The sequence below is a fragment of the Rhopalosiphum padi genome, chromosome 4, assembly GCF_020882245.1.
Source record: "Rhopalosiphum padi isolate XX-2018 chromosome 4, ASM2088224v1, whole genome shotgun sequence".
Lineage (NCBI taxonomy): Eukaryota > Metazoa > Arthropoda > Insecta > Hemiptera > Aphididae > Rhopalosiphum > Rhopalosiphum padi.
Genome location: NC_083600.1, coordinates 48,422,614 through 48,434,822, shown reverse-complemented (window position 1 = coordinate 48,434,822; position 12,209 = coordinate 48,422,614). Strand labels below are relative to the sequence as shown.

The 12,209-nt window shown below is 28.4% G+C and overlaps 1 protein-coding gene across 2 annotated transcripts in view; it reads left to right on the top strand.

Moving 5' to 3' along the window:
* Positions 1-12,209, top strand: part of LOC132930548 (uncharacterized) — a 61,490-nt gene that overhangs the window by 45,018 nt on the left and 4,263 nt on the right. The window contains exons 2-5 of one of the 2 annotated variants that reach the window (XM_060996480.1): positions 3,179-3,390; positions 6,299-6,434; positions 6,569-6,693; positions 9,555-9,807. In XM_060996480.1, coding sequence (XP_060852463.1) covers positions 3,179-3,390; positions 6,299-6,434; positions 6,569-6,693; positions 9,555-9,807 — 726 coding nt within the window. The remainder of the gene's footprint in view (positions 1-3,178; positions 3,391-6,298; positions 6,435-6,568; positions 6,694-9,554; positions 9,808-12,209) is intronic. The other variant, XM_060996481.1, reaches the window with a different exon arrangement.

Below are 12,209 nucleotides of genomic sequence, written 5' to 3'. Positions count from 1 at the left end.
ATTATTTTTATCATTCAAAAATATATAGAGATATAAAGAATTCTGAAAAAAATAGACGAGAAAGAAAAAAGTGGGAAAAAAATATAGAAGATGAAAATTGTAATATATAAAAGTCATTTCAATCGTAAATATATTGAATACTTCTAAAAATTATGTCAGATAAAATAGTTCATGGAATTTCCATACTTAACTCTTATAAAAAATACAGGAAAATATAAAATACGTTTGATACTTTCTTGTTTTAACGAATTTTATGAACTATAAAAAACTCGTTAAGCTTAATTCAACAGTTAAAATGACTTACATTTTTTTTCTTAAAAAGGATATCAATAAAATATCATAAATAAAATCAAAAGATATAATGTCTAATAGAAGAGTAGATATATTTATACTACCTAAATTAACTTTGTAATAACTAACACAATTTTTCAAGGTATTATATAGCTTATAATTCATCTCCGAAAAGTCAAATAAAGTACAATTACTACATTTGTATTAATATATTTAAATTTAAGATTTAATGTTAGATATAGGTATTTAATTTGAAAAATACTAATTAAGTAAAAATGAATAAGAATTTATCTAAATTTTCTAAAATTATAAACTTTATGCAGTTTTTAGTGTTTTCAATTCATATTTATTTTTTACTACTTTGTGGATAGCTAGTGGTAAAAATTCGTAAAAATATCGCGTGACATATTTTTATTTTATTGAGAATTGTATTCAAATTACAAATTGTGAAAGTTTTATTATTTTTCTTAAAAAAAAAAAACAAATAATTCAATCAAATATTAACTTACTGCAAGATTGATTTGCATTAATTTATTATTTGCTGGTTAAAATTAAAACAAAGTTATGCATTTTAATTATAAGGACTAGCATTTTGATGAATGCTTAAGCTTGCAGTATTATATAAATATTATAGTTAAAAAGCAAACATTATTTGCACAATTCTCATTACATTCCAAAACAAATATCGGAACCAACGCTAATTTTGGTCCTCGCAAATAATCCATAGAAATTAATATATCATATTCAATGGAACGTAATGTAATGTAATATTTCTTATTTGTGAAGACTAAACGTTAAGCCAAAACGAATAAAACTACCACTGCGAAACAATGCTGTAGCGTTTAGAATTGTTTTTTATCGTGCAATGACAACAAATTGCTAACAAATTAAATATATGATATACGTGGTTACCCAAGGGGCATGCACGTGTAAACTAGACGTTCCGGTTTACTTTGTTTTAATTTCGGTTTTTCCTGTTACAATGGATCAAAATGACAAAATCTCGGACATGTCTTTAGTTGTGGTTATTTGTCTCGGATCTTTTCTTTTTTTTTATCCCTCGTTAAATTTGCTAATAAAAATCGAGTTACCATTTTTCCACCTCCCCAAAGGTTAAAGATAAAAATTGGTTGTTTTCTTTCTCGTCGGTCCCGATTTATCTGGATTCCACACACGTAGTTTATAGTGTTGGCGAAATTGTGAAAATAACAAAACACAACTGGTGTTTGGTTTCTACGTGTGAAATGCGCTACAATTAAATTACACACGGAAAATCACTGGCAAACCCCGTCGTCCGACCCCCGTTTTCAAAGGTCTGTGCAAATAGCGTTTCCGTGTAATTTGTGATTTTTAAAGGTGAACTAAAAAAACAACGACGGGCAGGAATAAAATATTTACGTTAAAATACATTTATGTATCAAACGCGAATTGCATATACAATTAAAGTAGAGGATTGCGTCTAATAAAATACTGTGTATAAACGCATACACACATGACACACACACGCACACACACGCACACACATTCCACTCTCTGATTTCGTTTACAAATATAAAACACGTTAAAAGTGTAATTCAGACCGTATAATATACAGTCGTCGACGATAAAATAATATACAACGCACCGTATTCGATTTCATTTTTGATGAATGCTCTTCGACGTAACGCGTCCATACTATTTAATAAATAGTATTTATACAGTATGCCCATACAATATACAACTGCCTGCAATGTTATCACTGTGCCGCAAAAGAGCGCGTGGCAGTGTGTATTGTCGCGCGTCGACTTCAAGCGCGTGTAAATATAATATATACACAAAGTAACACCCACAATGGCGGTGGTTGATTATAATCGTTGTAAAAAAAATCGAAAACAACGCGAATAAACAGTTTATTTATTTTACATTCGTCAAAGGGGGTTATTCATAATTATTTATTTACGCGGAGCTTCGACAGTCACTTTATGCATAATCACCGTACACGCGCGTACGATCGTCGTTGAGCTTCCCGGTAACCAAAAAACACAGAAATAAAAGTAAAATAATACCCACATAAGATGAAGATCGGGCGCGAACGCAGGGGGGGGGGGGGGGGGGTGGGTGTTTAAACCCCCTCCGAAATATTAGGAACAAAAAATAAATTACCTGGCCTAAAAATGAATAGTATGATATTTATGTACATTTTTTCAACCCCCCCCCCCCAAATTTATTCCTGCGTTCGCGCCTGATGAAGATAATAACGATAATATCTTTTATCTATAAGGGTTTGTATTATTAATTTTTAAATCGATACAAAATATACAAATATAATATAATATTTCAAACGGTTTTAATATTTTAATGACTCATCGCGTACGAAATATTATAATTTAATTTCTTGGATTTAATTACGACGATAAATAAACCAGAAAATTATTTTATTCAGTCATAATTTTTTAAATAATTCCTTTAATTGTATAATCCATATCATATAATAATATTATGATGTATAGTGTTTGTGCATAATGCACGTCTTGGGAAATAAAATAAATATCCATCTTTATCAATGACAAATAATGATAATTTTACTATACAAAGTAGTACAATATATTGTACATCTTAGATGACGATCGTCAGATAGCCGTATCCTCGTTTATCATACGGCTATACGAGATAAAAAAATAAAAAAGTAATAGTTAGACACTTTTAAACACCGCGGCTGCTGCTTCTCTTTTTTGCGCATTACGTAATATTATTATAATGCGAAGTGTTCACTGTTCACCTCTAATTATATATAGTCTTATTATTATATTATATTATTTAAAGTCTGCGAGATCTTTTTAATTAATGTTGTTATTGTAGCTGTCTATAATATATTCGTGGCTAACATCGATGTCGATTGTTGTTTCAGCGTCTTTCATCAATAACCTAAAACTGTTGAACGTCCGAATAGCCAACCATACGGTATTAGGCAGTAGTACAATACTAGAATGCACGTACGACCTGGAAGGAGAACATTTATACTCGGTCAAATGGTACAAGAACGGCGACGAGTTCTTCAGATATCTGCCCAAAAGCAAACCAAGTATACAAGTTTTCGAAAAATCGGGCATTTATATCGACGTGAGTAATCAAATTACAGTACATAATAAAATTATTATACATACACATGTTATATTATTATTATTATTATTATTATATTATATTATTAGTATTATTATTTAGTGGGACTTCGCTGTCGTTTGCGTATATTAGCAGTAGGTAATAAGCGTTGGCGTACCGGCCGTTGTCTACAACAGTCAGTTATGTAGTTATGACCCTAAGCCAATAAGAGAATTCGTTGACGTGCGGTAGTGTGTCATTTTGTGTTGTTACTCAGTTCGTTTATAAAATAATACACATGATTTTACTCATTATGCAATATTGTACCGTTGTTTTATCGTTATTTTTAATAAAAAAAATATATAAAATATTATAACCACTAAAGTATAACATTCTAAAATAATATATAATAACTAATAATAAATAATAACATATATCTATTGCAAATATAAAAATTAATATATATAAATAAATGGAAAAACTCAAACTCCTTATTATTAGACTTACCAATATTTTTTGTAAGAATTAATTTATTCTAAACTCTACTTTTTACTAGATACATGTTATTTTTTTATTAAATATTTCTTCAATAAAAAAATCGAATATCTAAGGTATTTTTAAAAAAAAACTCTTGGTATAATATTATATTATTATACTCGATAATATAATAATAGTATTAATAGTGATTATTTCTATTTATAATTCCCATAAATACTTTTTAATAAAAATCAAAATAGGAAACAGTATTTTTATAAGTATTCTAAATGATATGTACCCTAATATTGAAATGATATTTTATGTAAAATTTTAAAATACTAAAATATACTTATAACAACATATTAATTAAACATATTTTATACAAATATTATATTGATTGGTATGAATTACATAATGTCGCCCTAAAATTAATTTAATCTAATAAATAATAATATTATCAATAATGTTTTCATATAAGACTATAGATTTCATATATATTCAACAGAAGCAAACATTTATTATTCTTCTCTATGAATTTTGGGTGACTCCGGATCAAATTCCAAAATATATTACACGGCGGAGATACGAATATATTGCTCCCATTTTCTAAGGAATGGAACACGTGTGTTTTGAGGGAAGGGGAGTAATGGTTTGCGTATATGCGGTAAAACGACAAATTACTTAGGGTTGGCGTTCGAGTAATGAAATATTCAACACAGAAATATTTTTATATCACCTAACGTTTAGGATCCAAAGTAAATATAAATGTCATATCATTATTGGGTCTATGACTCAGAAATGACTCAAACAAAATGATCTGGACCGAATAGCAAAACGTGTCTTTGCATGTGTGCGTTTGATGAGGAATACTTTTCAAAGTTTCTTGGTATTTGAGCTATATAAGAAATATTCCAGTATACTTACCTAGTATAATACTTGTGTTGGAGATTTCGGGTAATTGTTTGATCAGTTTCATATTAATGAAAACTAATAATTTAATATCAACGCCTCTTCTGAGAAATTAATTTAAATAAATTGTTAAAACTTTGATTGTAAAATCAACAATAGATGGAATAAACTTTATAAAACAATACAAATTTTAAAGATTGTTGATATTCTACTGATTTTATGAAACAATAAATATTTGACATCAATAATGTTCCTTGTAAGTTATCAAGTAAATTTGTAATATGGTCCACTAAATATTGAGTATAACAATATTGTTAAAAAAAAGAAAGAATAATTGATTTATGAATTTTAAAGATAAGAAAGAAAAAATGTTTACGAGTGTATTATTTTATTTTTTATTCGTCGTAGATATAAAATACCAGTCAAAGATATAAATTAATTACAATTAAAACATGCTAAGTGTATAGTTAATATGGTTATTGAAAGCTGATGTCATAGCCTATGTACATTTGATATAGATATATGATTATGAAAATGTAGTATATTGTATATATATTATATATATATATGTATATACGTAATAACTAATAAATATACATTACACTATTGCTATTACATGCATTAATTAAATTAAGCCCTATCAGTCATCAACTGTAATGTATATATATTATTAAAATATACTACTAAATAAACATTTTTAGCTAAGTTACTAGCTGTCTGACATATTAATTTATTATACACCATGATTCCTTGATTTTTATTCTTAAAAATTATTCACAAAAATTACCGCTTATTTGTAATTATTGATTAATTTTTATGAATAATTACACAAATGGTTATTAACGAATTACAATTTAGAAAAATATAATAAATTATTTTGATTAAAAAAAAAAACAGATTTATTTAATTTAAAATTTTTAATAGTTTTACGCTCCTATATAATAATAATAACTACCATATAAACAATAAATATTTAAATTAATTTAATGTCACATTACTATGAATAAACGTGCTGAATGAGTACAAAATTAGTCAACAGTGAAAAATGAAGAGCATGCTTGATATCTGAAAATTACAATACGCTCGAAATTTTGTGTTTTTTTCCCGGTTTAAACGATTTAATTGTTGATTAAAACACTTGAAATAAATGACAATAGCTAGCAATTAAAATTGTTTAGATATAAATGCAATAATGGAAACACAAATATAGACAATACCAAACATTTTTTGCGAGTAATATAATTATCATTTTATTAATTAAACGCGTACACTATTGTTGACGTTGTACAGCGATATGCATGAATTTTTAAATCTAAATAAAGGTTTCGAACGCCTAGTCACCTAAGCCACCTCGGAAATCGTCGTTAGTTATTAATTATTTTATTAAAATACGTGTTATACTATTACTGCATTATATAAAAGAATATTATTTGGCGGAGGAAGTCTATATTGTAGTGACGGCGTGTTGTATAGGCAAATTAATAGCACGCGGTATTGTGTCCCGCAGACCAAATTAAATACAATAACTCAATCTCGTTTTCAGATCGATAAATCGAATTCAAACGAAGTCGTGCTCAAGTCTTTAGAGCTGTCGAGCAGTGGCACCTATAGATGTGAAGTGTCGGCGGAGGCACCGTCGTTTCAAACGGTATTCCAAGACCGAGATATGATCACAGTGGGTACGTATAATATAACGGTGACGGTTCGTCATCATTTTATGGTGTAGTGTAGTGTACGACTTAATAATTGTTTAAAAAAAAAAAAAAATACAAAAATAACTATAACTAAATACTAAATCAATGTAATGCGCAAGAAGAGGGTCCGCGGATCGTCGGCCTTCAGCACGAATACAATGTCGGGGACGCCGTGAACGCCAACTGTACGTCGAGTAAGATGCAATTTCACGCCCAACTCATTTGGTACATAAACAAAGAAAAGGTACGTACACGAGAGAGAACGGCGACGACTGAGCGGAATAAAAAAATATGTATAAATAATATACGTCGTGTGTGTGTGTGTGTGTGTGTGTATTATTGCCGTATGCGCGTGACGTTCTTCTGCGGACTCGCGCACACACGGGTTGCCGGGACAGGAAAGCTGGAGAATGTATAGAGACGCGAGAGAGAAATGAGTTTGTGAAACGTCGAAAATTATTGTCATGGGAATAATATGTATTTACTCAAAAATAATGTTTTTCGATTTTTATCTGTAAGCAATGAATATTCATTTCGACGTATCCTCTCGATATTATATATTATGTTATATTATATGTTATCCGCATACGGTTTTCGCGCGCGCGCGCGCACACACACGCACGCGGAATATTTAAATAACTTTGTTCTGAAAAAAAAATGAAACGTTAATACTGGTTTTCCGCCGACGTCGTCGTCGTCGTCGTTGTTGTTGTTGTTTGTTTGTTTATTATGTACTTTTTCTTCTACAAACTTGCAAAAATATTACTTGATAAAACACGCTCCGTCGCTGCGATAATAAGAATTTCGAGTTTTTGACAAAAGTCAAGTATATAGATAAGTAGCATTTCGGGCTCATATACTAACGAGTCGATATAAATATTATATAACGTTATTCAGCGCTCCCGATCTCGACAATACAACATATCTAAGAGATTTATTATTTACGTTCCGGGAAAGGTATTGTTTATAGTGTATTATAGTCATTTGTTTTCGTTTAATGTATAATATCTAGTATTTAAATAGACCGTTCGTTTGTTTCTAGCTTCTGGGTGTTTGAAAATCTAGTTATCATACGAATTATTAATTAATATTATGTACACATAATATAACTAGTTCAAATTGTGTTTTAATTAAATTTTGTTTTGAAATAACTACAATAATTATATTAAGAAAACAACTAAATAACAATATTTTTTTTCAATTTTCAAATATCCATTACATATTATTATTATATAGGTAATAGGCACTACTACATTGTTGAAGATGAATACATTATTTTATGTTTAATATTAAATAATAATTCGACAAACTAGATGAATATAATTATTTTAAATGGAACGTAAATGGTATGTTAACTAGGTCATGATGGATATTTAATTATGACATAGCCACATATAGAAGATTTTACATTTGTTTTAAAAGTCTATTATAAAGGCAAAATAATATAAAGTTATGTATGTAAACAGCACCCCACATTTATTATATCTTTATTTATTCTTAAACTTTTTTATAGAGTTATGATTATTATCATTATTAGGAAGTATTGATGTCTATAATTAACCTTAAAATGAGTAAATTTATTAACTAAGTATATTACATTTTTTAATAAGTACGAAGAAATATGTTAAATTGGTGCATAACAATTAAACCAAAAATAAAAATGTAATAATTAATGACAGCTTTTTCAAAATTATGTCGTAATGCACTGTAAATTTATACGGTAAACACATTATAAAACGTTTACTTCCCACCACATATTATTATGTTCGTATAGTGTACGAAATAGTAACCATACGTCCTGTTTTATACAGGATTTTCCTTTATTTTAGTTGTATTTCCTAGTTGTAGTTGTCCTGTTTTTTTTTGTTTTTTTTATTTCAGTCACTCTGTATAGTAATACTTAATATTTTAGAAATAGGTATATATATATATATATATATATATATATATATATATATACCATATGCATTATACATTTATAAGTGTATATATACAAATTTTATTATTATTTTCAAATAAATTAAATTTGTTTACAAAAATATTGTGTTGCAGTATAAAATATAATAACAACGAAAATCGATATCGGTGAAAACTCGTAGGTTATAAATAACTTCATATCGAGTCGCAATCGTGATCCAATCAGAAAATCGATTAATAAAAATAAACACGGTTTTGGAATCGTTCGTTTTTATGTTTTCAATTCATCAGTATTGTTACGACCACCGTTAACGTAACATATCGTATTCTAATAAAGTACTAAAACATTCAATTTAAATTTAAATGCCCAAGAGAATGTACGTATTTACTCCCAACTTAAAAGTTGAACTTCCGTTTTTAAGAGATACTGACACGACATCGTAAATTATTTTAGACAAGTAATTTATTTTTAAATATGGTTACCCTATATGGTACACTATTAATTTGTAGACATATTAATAATATTATTTATTTAATATATTATTAACTATTAAGCTGTATAATATTCAATATTTGTCAAAGTTGTCATTCTAAGTTATTATACTTTGTTTTTTCCCTGTAGTGTACCTTGAATGGTAAACTGTTAATAATTATCGTTAAATCATTTATGGACGTAAAAGATAATAATATACTTTCAAGAAATGAATAAACAAAAGCCATCCGATCGAAATCCGTACTTCTTTTAAATATGTATTTGTTTACAGACTACAATTCAGTGTTGTCGAGTATTTTCAAGTCAAACGCGTATATTTTACCGTGAATAATTATTTTTCCCAGAAAAGAAAAATCATTATTTCAGCTTAAAAGTAATGAATATGACTATAGCTATACGTGTTATAAAATTTTCTCTGTTCTCCGCCAACGTGATCGTATTTATTTATCTCATTTACCTATTTAAAAATTTTTATTTATAAGCTTTTGAATTTTGGATAAGAGCATAATATAGGAAACTATAGTAACACTACACGCGGCACACCACGCACAATGAAAGGCGCACCACTTCGATTAATAGTTTAATATCAATTAAATCTTATATAATACGCCCTATATATTTTCAAATAACTATAGATGTTTTGTAATAAAACACAGGATTATTTAAAACCATTTTACGAAATTATTTTTATTTAGGCCAACTCTACGTTTGAACAAGGACCGTACTACAAGGAGTACTTCGCAGGTAGCGGACGGCTCGTGACAACTGTACTAGGACTCAGGTTCATTGTTACCGATGGTCATTATAAGATTGGCGAAATATATTTGAAATGTGCGACTCGACTTTCATCGTTTTATTTACACTCGGATGAAAAAATTATAAGGTTCAACAAACGGCCTCCTACCGAATCAATAATTTCGAACCAAGTTAAACAGCCTAAAATGCAAGGTAAATACGAATTTTATTATAAGAACGCACTATGAGTTACGAGTGATTACAGTAAATATTCACTCGTATTATTAATTACACCTACTAATCGTTTGGTTTTTGTTACAAAATGTCGCATTATCGTAAAATGTAAATATTCCTCAAATTATTATCACGTGTATATGACAATGCGTATTATTAAGTATTTACGACTCCGCGGCGTGCCTCCGACCGCCTTTACCTATCAACAATTTAATTATGACCTTTTTTTTTAATGCCCTTTCACAGTTTTCAATATCGTAAAATGACGACAATAATGTCGATCAGATACGGCATTGATTATAGTGACACAACAAAAAGCCATTATTACGGTCGGCTAACTATCACTATTTGACGCCGTGTCATAATTATTGTCATCGGCAACATCGTCGTCGCTTTACAATAAATTATTGAAACTTCTAAAGTGGCAAGGACCCGGTGCACAAAATAAAAATTCGGTATTAAAGTGGATATTATATAAAGTCAGCCACGGTTGTGGGCGGCGGCAATCGAGATTTGGTTGTAATTTGTTTTATCAGCGTCCTGTAAGCTAAGCCGAAGTTGACGGCAGATAATTACTATGGACTAGGTGATATACAATTAAAATGATAATAACATATTAATTGAAGGTGTGGGATAGAACAAAAAGGTTTGGTAATAATATAAGCGATGCCGGGAATTAAGGAATTAAAAAGGTCAGGTTAAGTTAAAAGGTTAAATTTATTTTACTAACTATAGTTACTTTTGGTTTCTCGTTAATTTAATAAGCTTAAGAAGTTTAAAAAATCGTGCATTAACTTTTAACTTTTTCTTATTAATGCATATTAAATTATTAACTTAACTTTTCTGAGTAAAAAAAAAATCATTATCTTACCCATAAAATAAATAAAATATAAATAGACAGGTATAAATCGTTTAAATATTTAAAAAAAAAAAAGCAATGATGATGATAAGTATATAATATTAATTTATATTATATACATTTTACATTATGATTTATAATTTATAATGGTAACGAATCTAATAAATTATTATTGAGAAAATTTAAATCAGTTTAAGACTTTTGTTATGTCTTTTTCCTTTCCCATATTTGTGACTCGTGACGTTCTTTTGAGTTACCTACACCGAGAATGTGGTGCCCTATATGGGCTATACGTATATTTTACTTTTATGTTTGCCCGCGTCCTGTATTGCTTTATATTGCATTACTTTATCGTACATATTATATTATATTACCTATAGAACTTTATATGTTTTAATAAAAGTATAGTAAGTACGATCAGCCGTAATTCGAGTGACATACGGAAAGATGACGTCTTACAACGATATCGCGTTTTAACTATTAAATTAAGTCGTTTAAGATCTATAAATGTAAATAAATTTATATACATATGTATACATACATCAATAATATTAATACATAATATTGCGATTACGCCCAATCGAAAAACGTTGAATTATGGCTAAAAATTTAAAACATAAATAAATGTAACTTAATGGTGTATGAAGCAATAACAGTCTACTCTTTAAAAAAAAACTGAACATTTTATAAAATAAATAAATCTAAATATTAACAAATTTTTAATGTATTTCACATCTATTTAATATTTATAAATAGTCGATAAAAAATTTCAAGTTTTTAGGATTTTAATTTTCCGAAATAAACTAAAATAACTAAAACCAATTTTATTTTAAAACATTTATACCGTTATCATTATTTGTTTTAAATAGAAGACATTCACAATCTTTGTACACAAAATTATACTATATAGTCTATAAGTAAATAAGTTAACAACTTACTAATGCACTATATATAGTACATTGTACATATATAGACATGAAAATATGAGGGAAGGGAGCATCCGCCGATATTACTTCCAACTACTTTGTAACTAAAAAAGGACAAAACCTATCCATTGTAAAACTATAATGTATTCCACTCACTCCACGGAAAATCTAAAATATAAATGACCTTCAAAGATTTCAAAAGTATATTAAAATTGTATAGGTTTCCCTCGGAATCTAAAATGAAAACATAACGTAATGCAGTACTGCAAGGGCCTAATATATAAGTATATATTATAGTATAATACGAGATTATAAGACAATGTCACGAGTAAACGTGAAATTCAATGTAGAATAATACCCAACGGATTTACCGAATATGCCGAGCATACACATTTTCAATATGTACAGGTACACAATATTTCTATAAACAAATTTCCGTTCAACCCCCGATTCCAAAACAATAAACACCTATACAGATCTAAAAAAGTAGGCAAGCGGTACCCGCTCTTGTAGTATATCAAGTGTCAAGTACATCAAGTGGGTAAATGGGTGTGTTAAATTTGAATTCAATAATATCATTGATATATTGTTTATGT